Source organism: Trachemys scripta, chromosome 2 (assembly GCF_013100865.1).
Source record: "Trachemys scripta elegans isolate TJP31775 chromosome 2, CAS_Tse_1.0, whole genome shotgun sequence".
Taxonomy (NCBI): Eukaryota; Metazoa; Chordata; order Testudines; family Emydidae; genus Trachemys; species Trachemys scripta.
In genome coordinates, this window is record NC_048299.1 from 250,769,651 (window position 1) to 250,795,086 (window position 25,436).

At 39.6% G+C, this 25,436-nt stretch overlaps 1 protein-coding gene across 1 annotated transcript in view; it reads right to left on the bottom strand.

Annotated features, from left to right (window-relative positions):
* The window catches only part of ANGPT1 (angiopoietin 1), a 200,940-nt gene that overhangs the window by 104,526 nt on the left and 70,978 nt on the right, over positions 1 to 25,436 (bottom strand). The window contains exons 2-3 of the mRNA XM_034763485.1: positions 3,739 to 3,894; positions 834 to 955 (exon numbers count right to left, since the gene is read on the bottom strand). Of these exons, the coding sequence (XP_034619376.1) occupies positions 834 to 955; positions 3,739 to 3,894 (278 nt within the window). The remainder of the gene's footprint in view (positions 1 to 833; positions 956 to 3,738; positions 3,895 to 25,436) is intronic.

Genomic DNA, 25,436 nt, shown 5'->3' on the forward strand with positions numbered 1-25,436 from the left:
GTTTGATAAAATCTATTTCTCATAAACCCATATTGATTAGCATTAATTATATGACCTCCTTTAATACTTTATTGAGTCTCATATCAGCTGTTCCATTATTTTGCCCAAGATTGATGTCAGGGTGATGGGCCTATAAATTACCCTGGTCATCCTACTTACCCTTTTAAAGTATTGGCAGAACATTAGATTTCTTCCAGTCCTCTGGAACTTCTCTGGTGTTCCAAGACTTATTGAAAATCAACATTAATAGTCCAAAGTTATATTATTCTTTCGCCCCCAAATTTGAAGGACTGGCTACTGTCTCCTTATTGTTTTATAGTGCTAAATAGAAGGCAAAATTCTCCTCAGCTGCTGGACTACAGTCAGATCTCCAATGTACATCCTTCAGTCATTCCATATGTAGTGTCCCATTGCTGTAAGTAGGAGTTCTGCATACAGAACAAGTACTAACTAAATTAGAGTGCAACACTAAGGATTGAAGAGAAAAATTTAGCCCATAACATGGTAGTTCTTCCACTTCAATATTCTAAATATACTGCAGAAGACTTCTCTTTTCCTTATGCCTTTTCACTCAGTTATGTATATTTAATTGTCTGAAAACTTAAGGGACTACCACACCTTAGTAGCATATAGTATTGGTTTTGCTGATTTGCTGATATTTTCTATGCTTCCCATAACTGTCAGTCTAGATTTTACTTAGACTTTCCATCTACATGTTTTTGTTTATTCAAGGCTCAGAACAACCATTTGCCCCTGCTGTTTAAAGTAGTAGCACTAGAGAGTATTTGTGGTAAACGGAGAAAGCATTTAAGGGGTTAACAATTTTCTCTCACCTGTTTTTCTCATGAATTTTCAGTATTTCATGTGTCTGCTGCAGAAGTTGTTTTTCCAGCTTGTAAGTAGATAATGAATTTTCCAGCAGCTGAATTTCAAGACGGGATGTTTGATTTAGTACCTTAAGGATAAATAAAAGCATTAAAACTTGCAGTGTTCTAGTATTACCATTCTGAAGACTTGAACAATGAGTTACATATTTATTCTACTTTATGTCAGCTTGCATGATGACTAATTGAAATGGTCAGTTCAGGTTTTAAAATATGTTTTAAACATGGGGCCAGAGCCTGACCTGGTGTAAATTGAAGTCAGTGGAGCTACGCTGGTAAACACAGGCGGAAGTTCTGGCCCCATATTTGTTGCAGAATAATAATATGCCATTAAAAGGAGGGAAACTGTATACAAAACCTCAGACTAAATGTATACAACACATGAATAGATTATAAGAGTACTTGGACAGGATTTGAACACATGCCAAACTGTTGCATATGATGTTTTGTAACTAGAGCGTCTATGACAGCATTCTTTCAAGATTTCTCTTTTGCAGTGTTGCATGAGCTCAGTATCTGCTTACATCAGGGGTGGGCAAACTACAACCCGCGGGCCACATCTGGCCCGTCAGATGTCTTAATTTAGTCCTCATGCTCCCACCGGGAAGTGCGGTCTGTGGAGTGGGGACGGGGGCTTGTCCCACTCCACTCAGCTCCCAGAAGCAGCGTCATGCCCCCCCTCTAGCTCCTTTGCATATGGGCAGCCAGGGGGGTCCGAACTCTGCCCCCACTCCAAGTGCTGCCCCTGCAGCTCCCATTGGCTGGGAACCGCACCCAGTGGGAGCTGCAGGGGCGGTGCCTGCCGACGGGGCAGCGTGCAGAGTCGCCTGGCCGCGCCTCCACATAGGAGCCGGAGAGGGAACATGCCACTGCTTTTGGGAGCTGCTTGAGGTAAGCACCGCTCATAGCCTGCACCCCTGCCCCTCTCCCACACCACAATCCCCTACCCCAACCCTGATTCCCCCTCCTGCCCTCCAAACCCCTTGATCCTAGACTGGAGCACCCTCTTACACCCCAAATCCCTCATCCCTGACCCCACACCCTCAGAGCCACACTTCGCCCCCCCCACATCCCAACACCTTGCTCCATCCCTGATCCCCCTCCTGCCGTCCAAAACCCTCGGTCCCAGACTGGAGCACCCTTCTGCACCCCAAGCCCCTCAGCCCCAGCCCCACCCCAGATCCCTCAGCCCTAATCGGAGCCCTCACCCCGTCCTGCATCCCAACCCCAATTTTGTGAGCATTCATGGCCCACCATACAATTTCCATGCCCAGATGTGGCCTTCAGGCCAAAAAGTTTGCCCACCCCTGGCTTACATCAACTCCATTGCATTTTTACGCAGATTGTGTAAACGATAGAGGCCCTGATCCTGCAAGTTGTTCCATGCAGTTGTCTTTGACTTCACTGGGGCTCTGTGCAGGGTCAAAGATCTGCCCTCATGGAACAATTTACAGATTCAGGCCCTAATGTGCATAATTGAAATGGCATTGACATTTTAAAATGGAAAGTAACGGAATCTAGTAACTCAAGTCTGGGTAGCTCATGCAGAGGGCATAAAGAAGTGTGTCTACACCCCATTGTTCCCCTGTAGGGCATGTAGTCCAAAGTAAAATCTAACTTGTATTGTTGCAGTTAGATACTAGAATGCTATGTGCAATAGTGCAAAGAACAGATTTGCTCCAACATTTTCATGAATCTATATTCCATTACATAAAAGCTCAGGTCACTTGAGAAGGTGACTTTTATTAACCAATGTATGAAAAAAATAAGCAGCCGAGTAAGACTATTTTGTCATCACCATGTGCATATCATCTCTAGCTAGAGTAAATTAAGTGTCCTCCCTTTGGTAATTGCTATTGTTCTTCTTCATAGTGTAATGTGATTATGTAATAATTTGGGAATGATATTGTAAACTTGGGTCAGGACTTGAGTGCAAACCGTATGATCTATCTCAAACAGTTTGCTACAACAAACCAAATAAATACAACACATGAATACATTTGTTTTAAATAAACAGTTTGAATGCATTGCAACTGTTAAAGATACCACAAACTACAAATAGCAAGGGGAAGTCCCTGGAGAAAGAAAAAATAATGTAATGTGAACTGTAAACTGATAGAAAAGTCAAAAGAAAAGAATTAGTATATACTGCCCTATGATAAGCATTAGACCTCAGCTTATATGGTATTCTGGATAAATTGCTGGTTATAAGAACAGCACATTTGTCTGCTAGTTTGCATTGAAGTTATTAATACTCAGTACCATGGGGGCGGGGGGGAGCCTCTGTAAGCTATGTCCTTTGAAATGGTCTTATATTCATGCCACATTGTAAAACTTCATAGAATAACAAATAGTAAACTGCATAGCACTTGACAAATGAAGGAATGTTTGTCCCTCTCTCTTGGACCTGTAAAAAACTCCACATATACACTACTTTTCATATGTCTGGAAACATTTCAGAGAAAATACATAACATTTCTCAAAATAAAGTGGCAAGTAATTACGTAGATCAAAGGAGATATTTTAACCTAAAACTATTTATTTAGCTTGACACTTATATCATTCACTGTTGGTAGCTGGGCTGTTTATTTGACGTCAAATGCTGGTTAGTTTTTTGGTCAGTCCAGCCTGACAAACACATAAAAAGCTAAATATACCAACTAATCCCCATTAAATATAAAGAAAAATACATAATGAGAATCAGTCATCATTGCTGTTGCTACCAATAAACAGAAAGTGTATATGTTTCTTGGAGCACTGTGTTGAAATCTACTTTGTGATGATGTGGTAAAAGGAGGTGGTGGGGAAGGTTCTCTGCAGTAAATTCTTGTAGAATATGGCTCTTGGGACAGACCTGGGTTTCAACGTCTGTGAGTTTTCTTGTCTGCTCTGCTGTCTGACTTAGGAGACTGGTTCCTATCTCGAGCATGGTGGCTGTGTGGTTCTGAACTGCACTCTGCTGTATCTGGGCCATCTCCGACTTCATGTTTTCCACAATGTAGTTCTCGAGCTGTGAAAGAAAAAAGGTAACAACAAGGACATTTTAAGGAAAAGTACCAGTTGTGCACACTTGTAATGACAGAGCAATGATTGGCTAGGAATCCTACTGAAGAAGTTTCAGATCTCTCACCAAAGCCATCCCTTCCCATCATTCTGTGCATGGCACTTCTTCTGAGCTAAAACCTATAACATAATAGGGCCATTTGTCATAGTGTTCATGGCTGAAAGGACGACTAGATCATCTAGTCTGGTCTCCTGCATATCACAAACCCTAAACCACACCCAGTTACTGCTGTGTTGAGCCCATCTATCACCTCATTGGGGTGGTTCTTTAGGGTTCAATCCTGCCTTTGCAGAAACAGGAGTTTGTTGCAATTTGCCTTGCAAACAATCACACACTGAACTTGCAAAGCGACAAAGAACATGTTAATTCATATGCAAAAATCAGATGGTGTGAATAAGCTCCTATCTTTTTCTAATAGCCTACATATTGCCCCAATGACTACCAATGCTACCAGAAGTTCTTCTTGCAATATAACATGTAACAATATTATTGTTTACATAGTGCCAAAAGTATGTGAAACTCTATACAGCATGGTCCCTGTCTTGAAAAGCTCACAGTCTAGATAATGTATGGAAACAGGATCAGGAGAGTAGGGCACTATCAAAAGTAATTGAGCAGTGACATCCAGCATGTGTTTGGTTAGCTCCAGGATTTTAAAAATGTGAATGTGCCTCTGTTTTGATAACACATTTTTGACAGAAAGACTAGGGCTTAGAGGGTTCAGGGCAGGAGGGTGTTTTAAGGGGGAACTTCAAAGAGCAGAGGATGGTGATAGGAGACATTGGAGACAAGGCGTGATCAGAGAAGCAGGGGGCCTTGTGGATTACTTCAATACACTTTCACTGTCACTCAAGTCCTCCCAAATAAAAATGAATTTATTTTAGAGTTGTTCTCATGTGAAATGAACACATGCTGACAATTAACACCACATTTGATTCAAGACTGACAATTGCTGAAGTTAATAAGAGGTTAATATTAGCAAGAGCTTCATAAAGTACATATGAATGTTACACGTATAGGTGACCAGTCTAATGATTTTATGAGCTGTTTTAAAACAATTGTTTGTTACAAACAATAGCCACAGAGTATTAACAGCTATTGCGGATGTGCATCTCTTGTGCAACCTGTAATAGATTAATTTATTTTTTAGAATCCATTGTAATTGTATAGAGATGCAACAACACCTAATCAGATCTAAATGACAATACATCAGACTTTAAAGCACTGCAAGTTTCTTACCTATGCATGGGAGAAGGGGCATAGTTGTCTTCCCCTCTTTGAGCCACTTTATGTCTCTCAAGCAGTATAAAAGCACTGAAGTCTGGTCCAGTGCTTAGTTGAGAATTTTCCTATCAAGAGGAAGCTCTCGGTTCTTCTCCCTGATCCCAGCAGAGGGGGAGGAGAGGCATGTGGAGGTCAAGGCAGTATGCAGTTCTAGTCTCCCAATTCTCAGCTGGCCTACCATCCCTTAGGTGCCATGATTAACTGGAATAAGAGAAAGCATCCCATAAGTTGCTCTAAGTTATGCTGATGCTGGAGCAGCTGTGGTGGAGAGGCAGGGGCTGTGATTGGCTCCAAAATGGTCGATGCCCTGAACAGAGCTCACTACAGGAGAGAAATCAAGCCCTGTACATGTATAACAGTGTATATGTTGCTCAAAATCTCCTGGAAGGGATGCTGTTTATTTCCATGCCCCAGGCCAGTCAGCAATGTGGTTTAATTGGGTTAAATCCCAGCTGAGGATCTCAAAGTCTCAGTGGGCAAAGCAGCTGACTCTAGTGAAGCTCAGAAGCTTAAAAAGGAGCTGGGCCATGCTAATGAGAGAGAAAGATGGGGATTGTTGACCAGAAACCAGAACAGGGATCTATGAAGACATGAGCCACTTCATTGTTATTGTCTGTTGTTGTTGCTTTGATATTGTTTGAGTACAGTTTACAGCCTGTTGAACTGAATGAAGGGGATGTGGCCAGAGTTGTTGCTGGCTGTTTAATCTGTTTGAACAGGGACCCTCTAAATAAACTGGAAACCCCAAAGACTGATTGGTTTGGTTTGTTATTTTTAGTCGCTTGGATTGTTCTTTCTAGTTGCTTAGACCCTGGCCCTGCCGTAACACACAACAAAGACAGTGCCACACTGGAAAATGCGGACTTTGTTTCTGACTTACACAAGCATTGTACTAACATCTTGTTTAATGTCTTCTACACAGTATTAACAAGAAAATGCACTGGCCTGGATCCAGCTGCTATAAATTGATTTCATAGAATATCAGGGTTGGAAGGGACCTCAGGAGGTCATCTAGTCCAGCCCCCTACTCAAAGCAGGATAGATGCATCTCTATTGAAATCAATGGAGCCATGACAATTGAACAGGGCTGGCTCTAGGTTTTTTGCTGCCCCAAAATTTTTGGCTGCCCCCCCCCCCAGACCTGAGCTTCCCACCCGCACCCCCTGCCGCCCCAGCACTGGGCTCTCTCTCTGGGTGGAAGACGGAGACGGGGGGAGCCTTGGACATACTCATGGGGGCTCCTGCGGGGCCTGGGGCAAATTGCCCCACTTGCTGCTCCCCCCGCCCCCCGGGCGGCCCTGACTCTGGGAGCCCCTCTCGCTGCCGCCGCAGCCCGGGCTCAACTCCAGGGGACTCCGCTTTTCTTCCTCTGCGCTCCTCACATACTCTGGGAGCCCCTCTCACTGCCGCCGCAGCCCGGGCTGCAGCGGCCATGAGAGGGGCTCCCGGAGTGTGTGAGGAGCTGGGGGGTGGAGGGAAGCGGGGCCCAGGGTGCAGGGAGGGAGATGGAATCCTACTGCCGCTGCCGTGCCGAGTCTCCCCAGGGCAGCACGGCGTTTCCCAAGTGGGCTGTACAGGGCGCCGCCGGGCTGGGCAGGAGGCGCAGATCCCAGCTCACGGTGACAGGGCAAGTGGCTGGGTCAGGGCCGGCTCTTGGCAATGCCACCCCAAGCAAAAAAATAAAAAATAAAAATAAAAAAGGGGGGCTGGAGTGCCGCCTCTTAGAAAGTGCTGCCCCAAGCACATGCTTGGAGGGCTGGTGCCTAGAGCCGGCCCTGCAATTGAATTGCCTGAGGTTTCTTTTACACCCATCAGTGCTTTTTTCTATAACTGATCATATTTATGGTTAGCCAATGCCCAGATCTTAGTCACAACTATTTGACTCAGTAATTCGTTTTTAATCAAATTGGACCTGCTTCCGTAGCAGTGAGCATGTTTCACTGTGAAAGGTAAGCGGCGGAGCTAAGCAGTAAGAACCAGATGTAGTTGATTTGGAGACTGAGGAAGGGAGCAGGAGTCAAACATACAATGTGTGATTAATAAGCAGGGCTGCTTTCATCTTATCTATAAACATTCCTGTGGAGATGGATAACTGTAAAACACATTCTGATGAGCTACATCAGCTATGCTTAGAAAAGATTTGCAACAAATTTGATTGTCCACATACATCTCCTACTGATCTTAGCATGTTTACAGAAAAAGATTGCTACCTCAAGGTTAAATATTTTATGAGTAAGAATGATTAAGATCTGATTTTTCAGCTTGGAAAAGTGCTGAGCACTTGGCCTGACAGAGTTATAAAGTAGATGTCTCAGAATCCCAGACCACAAAAATGTTTGCTTGAGTTGCCAAGTTGCCCCTTTGATTTGGGCATTTATAGAACATTTGAGTGTAATGGTCAAAATATTGATAGTTTTACCACTGAATAATTTGATAAGTAATAAAACAAAAGTGATTAACAACGGAGGCACAATTCGTCTGTGTGTGTGTCTGCAATGGAAGGTTCCAGGTATCCCATTACCAGAACGAGTTTGTTCTCATCACAACTAGGACACTGTAGAGGCTAAAGATTTTGAGCTAGTCCAAAGGAGGTTTTAGTGGGCCATGATGATTTTACACAGTACTTTATGTTCAGATATATTATGAAGGTACTTTTTATGCAGCACATGAGCTATGGCCATTGTGTTTTTAGCCAGTCTCTTGCTCCTGTTTGGCTTTCTTTAACCAATACATTTACTTCTCTCCAATCTGTCCCTGACAGAATGGTTATAAATATTCCACATGAAAGTGCCACTGGAATGAGACGCATCTGAAACATTGGGTCCCTAAATTGGATGTCCAAATTCCTTCCTTGCCTCCACTTCCTGACTGAAAGGGAGGATTCTCAGATGATGAGTTCTAAAGCAGGGAAGTTACAGTAGAAGTTATAAGGGGATACTACCACAACAGAAATTTCCTTCTGTGTTGACCTTCTCCAAGAAGCCAAGTTGGGAGACTAGGCTCCTACAGCAGCTGGGAGAGCAGAGCTGGAATTAGGCATCTAAAATTGTTGTGAGGGTCACAGTCCAATGAATAGAGAAGATGGAAGAGCTGGAGTGGGGAAAAACCTTTGAAACCCTGTGAAGAAACCACTAGCAGAAGGGAGTGGGGAGAGGGTTGTTTAAATGAAGAATTCTTCACTTCATCACAGAATCTTTATTTGACAGTCACTATAAATAAGAACATGCTGAACAGCGTGTTCATTGGTTGCTCACTACATTCATTAAACTGTGTATAGTTTATACACTATTGCTCACCCTATGCATTCAAAAATCCAGAGTCAGGCCACACAAACACACACAAATCAGAAGTTTGGCTTAAAATCGCGGTTAAAAAATAAATAAATGCAGTATTCTTTTTAATCTGTCTTCTTGTCTCTGAATTTTTATGGCTCTTTAGGGTCATGTTTTCAAGCTCTTCTCCACATTCTGAGGGTGAGAATTTTCGTTTTTTAAATTGGAAGCAAAGAGTATCATATATTCATCTAACTCCAGGAGACAGGACTTTGAGAAAAACATCAACTATGGCAATATAAGGCAAAACCATGAGAGCTGGCAGCACTGTTTATATTTCTGAATAAATAGACTATTTGCACAAACTATATGAAGAACTAAACTTGAAATGGGGAACTTGGCCCTCATGAGAGTGAAAATTGACTACAGCCAGGTAAATTATTGCAGTAACGACATATTGAATGTATACAGCTGTTTTTCCTGTTCAGGAATTAGCCACAAAAAGACTTCATATTTTAAAAAATGTTTGTAATTCAAGACGATTCAACGGTAGTTTTATGAACATATCTCAGCCCTTGGATTGTTAGGAACTATTTGCTGAGATTAGGAAAGGAGGAACCTAGGATTACAGTAATTTGGTCATAAAATAAATCAGCCTGCCCTGAAGGTTTCATTAAATTAATTCCTTTCCCACTTTCTCCCATTTCTTTTAGCTTGCTGATTAACTAGAATCCTGGTCCCACTGAAATCACTGGCATAATTCCCATTGACTTCAAAAGGGCCAGGTTTTCACCCATTATTTTTATTACAGAAAACCAGAATTAATTAGATTTATTCACAGTCAAGCACTATGGGCCTGATCCAATGCCCCTTGTTTTTTTTGTTTTCTCAGGGAATTTTGGATTGGACCGTTGACTAAGAGGAATAGCAGCTATTAGTTAGCAGCTGATTAAAGGGATACTTACACGAAAGACTATCTAAATGGATTTATAGCAAGCAAATGACACACAAAATCCCATTCAGAAAAGCAAACAAACTTCAACCATTTGGGGTTTAATACTCTTCAAGAACTACTTAATCACACATTTAATTTAACATCATTCTCCATAGAGATTCGCCATTAAGCTTCAAATACATAAATAACACGTGCATGAAACATCATTTTAGCGGGTCAAGATTCTTTATGTGTTCTTTATTTCTCTACTATTTCCTTGTTTGCACACTACCGCTTTATACTTTTTATTTAAGTTGCCCTGTGTCTTAAAAAAATAAATGCAGGGTGTTTTTTTTTTGCTATACCCTTCTTTCCTGGGATATCTCTTTATATCCAGAATGGTTACTCTTTCTATTAATTCAGCTGCATCTGCTTTCAGTACTGCTCACTAAATTGTTATAGAATTTTCAGCAATGTGGGATTACTCAGTTGGATGCATAATAAGGTTGTAACTTTCTCAGAAATAAAACTGTCAGGAAGTTCAGCATAATTGTTTAATAAACATTCCAGAGGATTTTGCATTAGGACTATCTAACTTTTACTAAATAATGTTTATTGAACAGTCTTCATAGAAACCATCCAAATACTATTAGGAATATTAAAATGGAAACAGTAACTTTGGACATAAGTAAATGATCATAACTTCTGGCAGATGACTTATAAATAAAATGAGAGATTTTTCTCTTGCTTTGATCAAGGGACTATTTACTGTAGTTTACTCATACTAATTATATTGTAAAGATTGCTGTGGTATCCAGATGATGTTATAGTCACACAGTGCCTGTGTATGAGAATGCAGATTAATGTAACAAATTACTACCGCTAACCAGGCACCACACAGAAATTTCAGAAAGTATAATGAAGAACATGCATTAATGATAAGCTTACAATCACTACCCTGCTTAGCTGTCACCTCAAAAGTAAGATGGGAGAACATGAAAGGTAAAATTTAGAGACCTATAGAATTTAATGGGCTGAAGTATTCAAAGCGTTTTTAGAACTGTAAGGGTTGGGGAAGGAATTTAAAACTGAGAAATGGAACTGTGGTCATATGTATATCAGAAAGGCGTGGATGACAGTTACCATGTGCCAAAGACAGGAAAATGCCCTGAGGTTTCTAATGCATTTCTTTGCAAAGTATCCCCTCAAGAGTAAGAGGTTTGGAGTTCAATGGCGATGAGGCTATCCAGTGTGGCAGATCCACATGGCAGGGACCAGTTTGATGCACAGAGCAGAACCCATCCTGCTATTGATTCCATCCCACTGCAGGTGTTCCATGGAGGGCATATAAAGAAAGTTAATGATCCTTCAAGCACCACTGACTCCTCCTGAGGTATCTGCAGGGAAATCTGTGGGGTCAGCAAGTGATGATCACAGAGAAGAATTAGTTCACAGTCCTTCCCTATGTGCCCCACTTCCGGACTCAGTGGGGTGTCCATGGGAGGGGATGCAGATGAAGCAGGAAAGATCCATGTGAGGAAGAAAGCATTTGATGATCAGGCCCCAGTGCAAAGTGCAAAAAGGAGATGCACACTAACTATACTCCAATGTATTTATAGCTGCTGGGACTAAATCATGAATGGACTAATATGCAAATTAGATTTTCAGGGAGGACTATTGGGACATATAGTGTGCATAGTACTAGAAAGGAATGGTTGATTATGAAACATTACCTAAGTGTTTGTGGTTTTGAGTTCCAGGATTTCAGAAAAAGAACCACTCCAATCAATCAGTAATTCTAACTCCTGCTTTGGGAGAGGTTTGGCTATAGAAACTCTATTTACTTTTGACTTCTATCGACTGTAATATACCCAGAGTTCAAGCCTTTATTAAGGTAACAATAAAAGTAAGCCTTGTTGCATTGTGTGAGTTATTCTTTCATGATATTAGATTATTCTTAAGGTACTCAAGACATCTATTATTTTGCATTGCTATTAGCGCTAGTACCTTAATAAATATGTGTAATACTGTTGAGAGAAACATAACTTCGAATTACCTTTTTTTGTGCGTTTAAAAACTTAACCCTAGACTATAATAATGTAGTTTTCCAAATTATATTCTATGAGAAAAAATGAACAACTATCATTTACCTACTCAAATAAATGGACTCACTACTTCAGCCAATGTAAATTATGTCACTACCTTGCCTTTAGTGGAGCATAGGATACACCAATTGAGCATCTGGCCCCGTATGGCTGCATCTTTATATTAAGATTTAAATAAATGCATGAAGTGTGTTTGACTGTCCACGCCACTGCAAATTTAAACCAATACACATTGGAACGGAAACATTCATAACTTTTTGCTATTTTTAAGCCTACTGTCTTCAGATGTATCAAGGGCACTTGTTCCTAGGAAGGACTAAGTCCTTGGCATTATGTATGCTTAAATCACACTCATGCTATTGCATTAATGTAGAATTACAATTAGTTTACCAAAAAGAGAGTGGTGCTTCACCGCACATGTTTGATTTGTATCTCTAATGTGAGATTTAAATAAACACACTGAGTGCATTTGTCTGAATATTTTCATATGTACATGGGATCACATGTACAAATAATCACTTGGTGTTTATTTTAATAAGTAATCACTGAAATAAACACAGCTGCATTTGCAATATGTGATTTTCAAACACATATTGCTTTGTTATTTCTAATCCAGATGATTTCCAATATATTAAAGGCACTTGTCCTCATTGAGAACTAACTTAAATCCATAGTAAGTTTGAATTAAGTAAAACTTCTGTTATGAAAGAAAAAAAATCATGCAAAACAATCCATTTTTTCATGCTCAGATGAATAGTTCTGTCTGGTCATTTTTTATTTAGTTCAGTCCAAAGTTCAGAGTTTCAAAGTTCAGAACCAAAATTTCCACAATAAAATCATCTTTAGACTAAGAACAAAACTGGTAAATTTGACACCAAAATTATTTTGCCCCCAAAAATTGCCATGGAGAAGATAACAAGGAGCCCTTATTTACTCTCTTGTTTGTAATACAAGAGAACTCTCAATGAACTGAAAAGACAACAAATTTTAAGTGGATAAAAGGATACTGTTTTACATAATACACAAGAATAATGGGTAAAACTTTCTGCTGCAGAATGTTATTGATCAAATGCATTGGGGTCAGATCATGATAACTTTACTCACACTGAAGAATACCTTACACCATAAGTCACCCCACTGAAGTCAATATTCATGGGTAAAAGTACTACTCAAAGCAAGTAAAGGTATTGTAATATGACCCTTTATGCTTTTTATTTAATCATTAGGCTTTAATGTCTTAACAGCAGCTCTAGTAACGCTAACCAGGATAAAGTTATGAGGGAATATCAATCCTCTTGTTTCAGGATATTAGCAGATCCCCAGCTCGGTTCACCCTATGGTATAATAATTGGATGATTTATGGGTTTGGATAGGTTGAGTTTCACTTCCTCTCAAAGCATCTGGCATGTCCAAGGACAGGCCACTGAACTAGATGGAGTATTGGTCTCTACCAGTTTGATGATTCAATCTTATCTTTTCTGTGTAAGTCTCTAAGGAATTTGGACATCTTCGGTACATGCCCAATTATTCAGGCTTTGTATTGGAGAGGGGAAATACACCCAGAAAGCTTCCTTGCTTTTGGGCTAATACCTAGAAAACTGGGAGACTACTTGCCGTTTCTAAAGTATGATTAACTGCGGTTATTATAAGCAGCATATGAAACACTAAAAGGGCCAGTTTCAATGACCTTTATTAGAATATTGCATCTCTTATTTATTTATCATTAAAGTGTAATAAAATCAATGAGCAGCATAATTGAGAATCATGTCAGACGTGATGGAATGGTCCCGTAAGGGAGCCATTTATTAAAAAAAGAAATCAGAACAACATGTTCATAATTATCCTGCTATTAGTGAATTTATGGTTTGAAGAAATTTCCAGTTTAATATTAACCTTTACAAATTCTGCTAGAGGGCCAACTATATTTTTCTTCATCTAATGTTCCAAACCACTTAATTATATAAACACAGCTCATCTCTGATTATACAGTTGGCTGCAAGTATGACCCATCACTAGTATATGATGAAGTGGGAGGCATTAAGTGTAGATGAGGCAACATGCCTAACATCTCACCCTGAATAAATAAGAAGAACAGTTGTTTTATTTCACACAGTATTTATCCACTACAACAAAGAACCAATTCCCTTTGGCAAAGATACTCAAAATATATGGTAAGAATAGTTTTTTGAAAGCGACTTATTCTGGAGTGAATTCCACATAAATGAATATTGAATATCTTAGGGCCTGATCCTGCAAATGCTTGCTACTGAATGTAGTGCTTACTACCAGTTTAGTCCCAATGAAATCGCCTCCTTGCTTCACTGTGTGAGGCCTGTGAAGTACGCAGTCCCAAGATGCATATGTTGTTTTGGCTGCCATACAGCATTATTAACTTATAGCTAAACTTCCAATGAACCAGGGAGAATTTTAGCATAGTTTGGACTACCAAGTGTAACTTTGGGTTGATGGTAGTTTATGTTGTATTTGCTAACATAGCACCACCAGTTTTTGCTGCTGTTGTTTTTTATTCTGTTCAGGTTCTTATGCCATGCCGATCACCATGGCCTCTAAGTGCCTTTTTGACATCCAAAGGGAGGTTTGCAAACACTTTCAGAGGCTATGTTTACACTATAAGCTAGGGGTTTGAATCCCCTGCTCGTGTAGACACACTTATGCTAGCTGCCATTGAGCTAGCATGAATATACATAGCAGCATAGACACGGTAGTAATTTTCAAAGCAAAAGTAATGTCAGTTCACGCCATTCACCACAGTACATGAACAAATTCAGTTCACTAATGGCACTGGGTTGCCAGAGATGGAGTTCTTATCCTTATTATGGAGCCATGCAGGGCTGGCATTGGTGTGTGACATCCTCACTGGTCCACAATGACTTGAAAAGTGTCGAAACTTTTTGGGGCTGTGTCCCCTGCCAACCCAAATGTATCAGGCAGGACAGGTGGGCTGGCATAGCAGGGGAATTTATCTTTGCCAAGGATAGTGTTGGTACAGATAACGTTTCCTTTACATGGGTAATGGGGGAACAGAGTGTGATTTGGAGTCACAAATGTGATTCATAGTCTGCTCCTGGGGCAGTACACCACATTTCTGCTTCCCTGTGGCAAAGCCCTAAACAAGCTAGGAAATATCAGAGCAGCCAAAGTAGTTGTAGGCAACTGAGCTCTCCTCTGCTCAATAAGTGTGGGTTGGTTGGCAGGCTCCAGAACCTAATGCCCAGAAAAAAAGTTTCTATTTACAGTGCATGAGAGAAAGAGACCTTTAATAAAGACCCCTGCTCACTCATGCGCCTTGTCCTTGCATCATGCTCACCAGTTTAATCTTATGGTGAGCAAGTCTCTTTCTCACTCAAAACTTGCTTGAATTTCACTTAGCATTGAAGACTGACCTTCTTGGCTGGTAGCACCTAATATGGCAATGGGTAAAGGCTGCATAGACTGTAAAATTCTTGCCTCTGTTCAACCCCTGGAGGTAGAGAGGTCGTTTGCTGAACTACTTCAGATTATCAGCAATGAACATTTAGGCAAAGGATTATTTATTCTCACATACAGTATTTATGTGCACACATAATTCCATGAATTTACACATAACACACCTCAATTATAGTTTCTTAAAAGTGGTGGACAGTAATATTTGTTGGTGTCCTGTAAAGCCTGTACATATTAATGGTTCTCAACTTTTAATACAGCAATTTGAAGCACAAATAATTTAATGATGAACGTCCTAGATACATGTGAATGTTTACATCAGTTCTATGAGAAATATTTGAAAATGGTATCAAATTCAATACACCTCTGCTGGAATCACTTTATAAATTCAAGGCACAAATAAACTAAACACTTCCAGAAATGACTATGGCATAAACTAGTAATTTCTGCTTTCCACAGAATGATAAAAAAAAGTTAAATACTAGTGGAAATCACAGTACTTTTTCTTCTCATTCTCAAAAATTCTACATCCTTACATTAGCCTCTAAGTGTCAGACCTGGCTTCATTTACTTTCAATGAAAACTGTGTGTGTAACTCTTTGCACAGTGCTAAAACACACTCTACCATAGAAACAAGGGGTTTTTTTTATACCCTTGTGGAGTTGATTTCCTAAGTCTGTGACAATTGATGAGTTAAGAGAATTTCATTGTAATTATACAGCCAAATATAATTTGATAACTATTAGAATGAGAAACATGCATATAAATCTCAGAGTGCTGAAATCAATATTGTGAATTTAGCTTATTCTACCTGCTGGAGTTGCTGGGTAAGTCTTGCAGAAAAGAGGTGGAAATCTGTGTATAAAGTAAGGAAGTGCATACTTGCATCAATGGGTACAGGCTGATGGATTGGAAAATCCCTGTACAATCAGGAGGTATTGACCTGAAGTTTGCTGAGCCAAACAATCAGAATGTCAAGCACTCAATTCTTGTAGGGAAAAGGCTACAGAATTTGATAAGGATGAAACCAGTAGGATTCCATAGAACTGGTAGAGTTTAATAGAAAATGACAACCCTTCAATAGGTTTAAAAAGCTCTCATCTCAATTAAATTCTATATGATGGTTCAAAAAGGCAAAGAAAGTTGTATTATGCCGAAAGGTGTTAATGTGTCTGGAATCTGTGCGCTCTCCATTAAGCTTGTGAGAGAGTGGAGGTGTTCATCTATGCCCAACTCTTAGCACAGATTTCCTTTTAACTAGAAGAAATCTGGTTTGGCAGTTTTCATTCCTTCCTGCCTTTTAGTTAATACATGTCAGAAAGGTCTATGAATTCACATAAGTTCTGCAAACTCAAAATATAATTGAAGAGGCACACAAACCTCTTATGTATCTCAGGATTGTCCCAGGGGAATCCTGTGAGCAGTGGCTGAAGTGCAGGGGAAGGAAGGAGAGGTCACCTCCTCCTCTCCCTGGCTCAGGACAACAGCACTCTTTCCACAACTTCCCCTTTCCCTTGACTGTTGGGGATGAGAGCTTCCTCATATTTCAACCCACTTTAACAATTGGTCCAAGAACCTTAAAATTTTACCTGGAACTCATGTTATTCCGTGGAATTCACCTTGCATCACATGGAATCCCATGCTAGAGAGACGGAGCTTTTAGACTCCAGTACCATATCTGGTCTCCCACTGCTAATGGTCTTTTCCTCTTCTCATTGATATTGATGTGTGGTTCCTGTTACTATTGTGAACATCAATACAGAGTTTCACAAAGATATAGATTGCACTCTCTCTCTCTCTCTCTCTCTCTCTCTCTCTCTCTCTCACACACACACACACACACACACACACACACTTGTGGCATGTAACTGTTGGAAAATATCTGGTTTTATCAGAAAAAAATAAAAAGATTTACCACATCTCTCATTTACCAGATCTGTGCACAGCAAGAGAAGGTGGAAGATAATCATCCCTAAGTAAAGTCGAATTGAGACATGACTCCATAAAACATCAATACATTCTAATTAAATGTACAGCAGATTGGCTTTTAAAATAGCAATCAGACCATTACTCACCATAAGAAATAAGGAGATTTGTTGGGTAACAGCTGTATAAATCTACTTGAGATCTATGATAGTCACTGGCTATGCTTTGCCGCGTAAGAGGAGGCTGTGGGCAGTCAGCTGTGAGTTCTTTAGTGAAATCTACTCCAAATATCATTCTAAATGTGAGCATCTTCCCACTGAACAAAGAAATAGGCTCACAGCTTTGCTGTCATCAACCATCTTCCTACTGTTCCTAGGTAAGCAGGGAGGCGAGTCATCAAAACTCATTCAACCAATGATTTAGATGCCACATGTTTGTTTTTTCAATCTTCACAGCATTTCTAATTATCTCTCAATGATAATGAAGATGCCTTTATTATTTGTATTCCAGTAAGTTCAGGGTTCCACAGTTTACAAATATAGAATAAAAGAGTCTCTGTGACATTATTAATGTGACAACAACTCGACAGAGTAAAAAGTTAAAGATGATACAGGTCATTGATATTTCAATTCAACCCTTCACTTGGATCTTGTGTAAACATCTAGCTTTTATAATTGGCTTCACTTTCCTGGACCCTTCTCCTACAGTCTGTTTCAATTTTACTATACACCAAAACTAGATAGTGTGTAATAATAAAACTATTTTATACTGCCAAGTAAAACCTCATCCAGATGATCCATTTTGTAATCACTCAGAACCATTTACAATGTAATCGGAAATACATAAAACACTGTCTCAAGATAATGGGACTGTTACATAAAAAGAAAACATTCAAAGCCCTTGGAACTCACTGTTACACTTCAGAATCATAGATGGCCTGAGTAGCAAAGTTCAGAATCACATCCAGATATTCCTACAGTTCTAGGTATTTGGATGCAGGACTGTGGTTCTGCTTCATTTCCATAACAATAGCCATGTTGCACTGAGCCTCTTTATGAGTAACAGCTACTAGTTTTGATTTCATTGAATCTGTGAATGCAGTACATAAATGCAAATATCATGGTCATCAGCTAAACCACACACATTCAACATCAGGGCTAGGAATTAGGACCAAAATTCTCATGGTTACAGCCATGTCAGCTAAAGAAGAATCTCCATTTCTAGTGCTCACTAGTTTTGGGTTTAAAACCATTTGTGTCTTCTTTATTGGCTAAAAAAAAAAAAACAGAGAGAGAGAATGTGATCATGAATCCCAATGAAAGCAGTAGTTTGAATACTCACTAATACTTATGCATAATGCCCATTTGGTGGCAGTAATATGCATGCATGCCCATTAGTTAGAACTTTAAAGTGTGCTAACCCCTTCACTGCTGATACATGAAATCTCTTGAAGAAGCATTGTCTCAATCCTTTCTGTCCTCTCTAAGGTATCCCAGGCAAGCTGTATATTAGTTTTTCTTCTGTTTTTGCAAACCACATATTGTCGATGGCCCTAAACAGCAAAGTAGCTCAGAAAAGGCCCATAATCTGTGGAAAAGGAAACCATGTCTCCTTCATCACGATCCCTCTTGCTTCCAGACTTAGTTGAAGACCCTGAGTATGAGATCCACAGGGTTCTGAGAGACTAGAGGTGGTATTCCAGGGACAGGGAGTAGCTGCTGGACACAGCATGCTTCACTCTACAGGAAATACTTTTTCCAGCAAAAATCTACATTGCTGTCACTGCTGATGGAACTAGCATTAATTTGCTTTTATGCCTGCAGCACCTCTTGGAGGAGAACATGGAGTGCAGGTACCAGAGCCAAGGGAGCCATACTATTAGAGGAGAGAATTGGAGAGCATGGCCCTAAATGGAGATAGGCCAGGGACATATGGTTCTGTGGTTCCCTTTCTGTGCTGGCTCAAAGTCCTTTGCATTAAGGGGAAGATGCGATTTCAGCTCTGTGTGTTCTAAATCTGGGGAGCCTGCTTACATTAGTTATGGATGTATCTGTGGAAAGAAAGCAAGTGGACCCTGTATCAGAGCAAGACATGAAAGATAGTCAAGGGGTGAAATCTTAGCCCCATGGAAGTCACTGGGAGTTTTGCCACTGACTTCAGTAAGGTCAGGACTTCATTCTTCATGCTTTACGCTATTTGCATTTTAGTTTTCTGTTCTAAACCTGGCCCAAATAATTTCTCAAAGCTTATCAGAATGACATTGTTTTAATATACAATCAACCTTCTGCAATTCCAATCTTCCCTGTTACAGTATAATGTATTTGGTAATGAGTTTTGTCATCCTACTGTAAATCGATTACCATGTTATTCAGGATTATTTTCTCCTAAACTGGATGCTGTTAACATTAGTGCAAATGCATGCAGAGGGATTTTTAACCATTATTACCTTTGGAATAAACCGCGAGCTTCTAAACATGAAAAGGAAGCTAGACAGTAAGTGCTTCTGTTCCAGCTGAAGTAAGTTATCATCCTTCCATGAATTCCCAGCTGTGAGGAGGGGGAAAGGCAAATTTCTGCATGAGGTGCAAAATGGTTCATGACTTTCACCATCATGAAGATGAAGGGGTGTCGGGAATGTTTATTTTGTTACCCTGATCCAAATCTGCAGCAAATCATGCTACCAAGCAGGAGTCTTTAATTTATTCACAGACTGGAGGGTCCACCCTTCAGGGGGTTTCTTTAAAAGGGAAGACTATAGAGATGATTATATAGAGATGAGCCTGAGCTGCAAAGTTCTAGGCTGTATCTGAACTTCCCCGAAGTTCAGTGGTGTTTGGATCCTGGGTCGTGGTTAAGGCCAGTCTCTAGACACTCTGCAGCTCTCTTGGCAGCCTTTAACACAGCTGGCATCAGCAATTACCCTGCTTTTTTTCTCTCAGCCAAAACAGGGTCCACGCCAACAGCAGCCACCACATCTACAGAGCAGCAAGGCAAGAAATTCTTTCTTTCTAACCATTATGCTGATAACATACTGTTAGCTGAAGAAGCAATTCAGCAAGAAGAAAACATAAGGTCAGCCAATCAGATCCCCATTTCTAGGGAGGCCTTTATCTCATTGCCACAGAAAGACAGATAACAAACCTCAAAAAAATGTTCCCAAACTTGAAGCTCCTTATCTAGGCCTGCAGCCCTGGGATCAGAGGACAGGGCTTTGTGTTTTGTTGCTGTTATGAGCACTTGTGTGAGCCTACATGACCAGGGACAGAGCTGGGCCTCTGAACCATGGCACACATACATTTTTGAGGAACTGCTCTGCTGGCATTTGTGAAGGCAGAAATTCAAGAGTTGTAGAAGGAAAAGGCCTCACAGATCCTGTCCAAATTCCCTCCAGATTTCAATTGTCCCTCCTTGGGAGAGGAGAGTGAGAAGAATCCAACCACTCTTCCCCTAGCCCTTATAGGATTCCTGACACCCATTTCAGAGACCTGTTAATGACCAATCAAGTTAGCAGCTTACCAAAGTAAATACAATTAATTCATAATCATAGTGGTATTTTTGCGAGATAGTAATGCATTGTTGGGGATCGGGATTTCTGGGTTCTATTCCTGGCTGTGGGAGGGGACTGTAGTTTTGTGGTTAGAGCTGTGATTACACATGAGCTAACCAAGCACATAGATTTGGCACATTCCATGTGAATGGCAATATGACTGAGTGGAAGAGACTTGATTCTGTTATATTAGACAGTTCAACTTCTATTTCAAGCCCTGCCAGAAATGAGTTTGTGCAATAGCTCTGTCATTGTATTTGTAAAATGGAGTGGGGAAGCTCATACTGATATCTGAGCACCTCCTAAATTGGGGGCATTGGCCTTGCATAATAAGAAGGGCTAAGAAGTGCATGGAAATATAAGCAGCAGTTTGAAGAATAGGTGAGATTTGAACTCTTGGCTCCTAGCCCTGTCACTGAGAACTTTTCTCATGCCTAAAAGTTAGCTCAATGAAGAGTCTGGCTCTGTTTCTCTTGTGGAACATCCCACAAATTCTAGTACACTTGAGAGCTCTGATTTCCTTTTTCAAAATACAGGGCAAAAGCTGACTTTCTAATGATAGCCATTGAGTGGAATGACACATACACACTCAATCACACCATGTGAGTAACATGCCACATAAGTGGTGATAGAAGACTAGATATTTGTTACTTAGCCATATATTGTTTTGGCATGGTTTGTAAATATTCTCAAATATTAATTTAATATCTCAGTACTTTGTTTTTGGTTTAGATATGAAACCAGCCCCTTTAAATAGTATTTCCCATCTTAATAACACGTAAAAAGCTTCTGACAAATCATTAGTGCAGTTAAAAAATGAAGCCACCAGTGGCAAATGTGAAGTATGGCTAAATTCTAGGATGCATTTGATTTATGCCTTTAACAAAGCCAGAGACTTAGCTCAGAACATACTGTAGATCAGCCGAACCAGGACAAAGAAGAATATTCAAATCCTTTACTGCAAAGACTCTTGCTAATCTCTATCTTTTAACACATGGTTTAGAGAGCAAGAGTAGAAAAAAGGATTTGTAATATAAACTGTCTCTGAAATGCTAATAAGTTTGGCATTTCATGTTATTTCCCTTTTATTTAAAGTCTATTGAATTCTTGCATATGCTGTACAGCTTTTATTGGGAAAGGAGTAAGATGAATGTTAGAAAATAAATGTACAGTATATAATTGGCTCCAGTGGAGTTGGCAATTTGGGAATATACTAAAGGGAATAATCCTGCATTGGCAGGGGATGAACTAGTGACCTAATCGGTCTAGTCCATGTCTAATTTCTAGGATACTATGAATAGTTGCTTTTTAGTACATCAACAAAAGGAATACTTAAAAAGCTTGATTTAAGAAAGTACAGTTAATTGAAAAAGAATTCAAACAAATTAGTTTTATATAAAATGTGACCAGAGAATGACACAAATTTTACCTTCTCTTGCTTGGACACCTTAGTTAATTTTAAATAATTACAAAGCTATTTTAAGAAAAACAGGGAAAAGAAAATGAATCCTAAATATTATATTATAAATTATAACAACTTTCTAATGATTCTAGAACTGGATAGAAAATCATCCATATGTAAAATTCAAAGGGGAGGTCATTGTTTCTAATAGAAACAAGTTATTTCTATTTTTAAAATATTATCTGAGAAGACCACAATTGCTGCTGAAGACTTGCCTGCCACACTACTTCAATATGCCCAATTGGGATCAAATAAGCTATGCAAATTGGTATCTTAAAATTTGTTTAAAATTGCATTTGTTCCCACCAAGTCAGTAAACACATCAAGATCCTATTGTAACTAAGGGAAATTAAATCTGTTCATGAAAATAACTTAAAGAAGATTAAATTTGTGCAGTTTTTCCAACATAAATTAATAACCCAGTATTTTCATTCAGAAAATCAAATATGATCACCAACTGAACATTTTGAAGGAATTTAAGTCCATATTTTGCCATCAGCTTAGAAATCAGACTTTGGTTTGGAACTTTTTTTTTAATCTACTGTCCTTAGTAGGTTAAAATATCTAAGACTTCATATATGTGAAAGAGGAGAGGGGGAAATTTCAGCATTTTCATTTTGTTTACTTTATATGTTTTGGCATTATGTGTCTACTCCATGTCAGATTTATTTTTTCTTCTTTCTCTGCATAAAGGATCTAATCCTGGTCCCACTAAAGACGATGGCAAAATCCCACCAATCAAAATGGAGCAAGTGATTTTTTCTTTACTGGTCATCTTCATTTTTTACAAGGCAGTTTATACAACTTTTCTGACTCTAGATAGCCATAGAAAAAGAGTTATTAAAAAAGACCAAGTAGAACTTCACTAATTTACATTTACTGGGAAAAACCCAACATCTGCTAGTCAGCCTTGATGAGAAGTGCGGAGAGACGGCTTCTTACGTGTGTGTCAATTGATGGTGGTGGGGGGGAGGCGGTTGCGGCGGTTGCATTATTAAGTGTGAACAATCCTACCTACTCCAGGTAGTGAACTATTATTTAAAGAGCAAGTAGAGGCAAAGGCCAGTAAAATTGTAACTTGAGCCAGTAAAAAAATGTGGAGATGACCACAAGCCATAAATCTTAATCCAGATCTGAACTTCTGCAAAGGTCAGGGATGTTTGGATCTCGGGGGGAGGATGGAGGTTCTACCATTGCTAAACAAAACAGAGGAATGTCAAGGGCATCATACCTAAGATCACCACACAAAGGACCCCTCCAGCATGAATCTCCCCTTATCTGTGTAGAAAGGGGGGCCTAATACTAGCAAGGCCTGGGTCTCCTTGGCCAGCCAGGATCCATGGAGGGAAGGGCATTGAGTACAAGGAATCCAGGGTGGCAGAAGGAAGGGCATTGCACATTGTCCTCTCTCTGGCCCATGAAAATATTAATACAACTCCAAAGGTTATTAATTTTCTCATGTACCTACCTTGGAAACCTGGGAAGCTAATTAGTGAATCCCTCATAGCATGGTTCCATTGGAGTCATGGAGCCGTGGGGTTTGCGGGAGCCACCATATTTTGGTGTGGCTTCTCTTTGTGTTTCGGGGAGTGGGCTTCATTTACTAATTAAAAAGTGCCCTCCTATGGTAAAATCCATGAGATAATCTGGACTCAGGTCTTGGGCCTGTTTCTGATCTCACTCTCACCACTATAATTCTAGAATAACTCTATTAAGTGGAGTTACACCAGGATTTTATGGATTTAAATGAGAGCAGAATTTGGTACTTAGATATGATCCTGCTAGGTGCTGAACATTCTAGTTCTGATCTAGCAAAACACTTAAGCACATGCTTAACATAAAGCATATGAGTAGTCCCACTGAAATCAATGGGACTATTTACGTGCTTAAAGGTGAGCATGGGATTAAGTGATTTGCTGGATCAGGGCCAGAGCATTCAGCACCTTGCAGGATTGAGCCCTGTCTCCTTATCATATACAGTCCCTTAACTTCATACTTGCACCTGATATATTTGATATTCTGTGGCTCTTTCCTCCACTTATCTTCAGTCTGGATAATTTTTCCACAGTTTCACTATTAATTTGGAAAGCTGAAAGTCAAAGTTTAGAGCTTTGCTTTGATGTAAAATGTCAGAACATAAACAACAGATGCAAATACTTCTTTAGTGACCACAAATCTGTCTGCTTCTTTTGAATCACAGCTAAAAATAATTAAATGTTGTGTTATTTGGCATAATACATCTTTTCTATCTTACATCCTGGAAATCCACTGAAAACGATCGGTAACTTTCAGCATCTGTCATGATTTCAAAATGTGTCAGAACTAGTTTAACCATCATATAACTTAATGTGAAAATACACTTGGGACCAAATTCTACTCTGTTCTGCTGATGCTACGCAACAGAGGGTAGAGTTTTGCCCATGCTGTCTGCTTTTCTAAACAGAAAAATGATGTGAAAAATGATCTGGTCATAATTATGCCTCTTAATTCACCTCCTTTACAAGGAAATTCATTTATATTACTGTTTTTTTAATGTTTAATTAATTTGTTCAACTATTTCCTTCCCCATCTTTTTATTGGACCTACTCAGTAGTAGTATGATCCTCACACTAGTACACACCGATGGGCACAGGCAATAGAAGTACTGATTGGATTACTTGCTTCTGAGACAATTGTTGAAATCCTGTAGTGATAAAGGAGCTGAGCTAAAGCTGGAAAACTATTGCTGGATAGTGAGATATGTTGTAAAAACATGTTTCCAGATACATACATATATTACAGTAGCAAGTAAATTGCACTGATTATAGAATACATGACCTTTTTGCCAAAGCACAGGCTTCTACTGCTTGACTTAAAGGAAAGTCTGCATTATCTATCATTAGAATTAATGAAATATTCCACTTTGACAGAAAAGATATTCTAATCAGTACATCTTATCACAAACAAGAAGCAACTTGCTAAAAAATGGTTACATCTTTTACATAGAATGCAACAGGATAATTAGCAAGAAAAAGGATAAACTTTTAAGTGCAGATTTCCAAAAGACCTAAATTCCTAGTTAGGCACCAGAAGAAGTGGATAGATTTTCAGAAGAGGACCCCAAACACGTTTTTGGTGGGTCAACTTAGCAAAATTCAAACTTCAGTTTGCAATTTTGTGATCTCAAGTTCTCACATTCAACATACGCACTCCAGTCCTCTCTGACAATATTGCCTCATGGAGATATCTGGGATGAATAGGGCAACAAACAAATAGTCACAAACATATTTATTATTGCGTCTGGAATTTTCAAAGGGGCCTAAGGAAGTTAGTCAGAGAGATTCAAATGGAGTTGGGCACCCAACTCCTACAAGTTTCAGAGTAGCAGCCGTGTTAGTCTGTATCAGCAAAAAGAACAGGGATACTTGTGGCACCTTAGAGACTAACAAATTTATTTGAGCATAAGCTTTCGTGGGCTACAGCCCACTTCATCGGATGTGGATGAAGTGAATTCCTACAAGTTCCTTTAAAATAG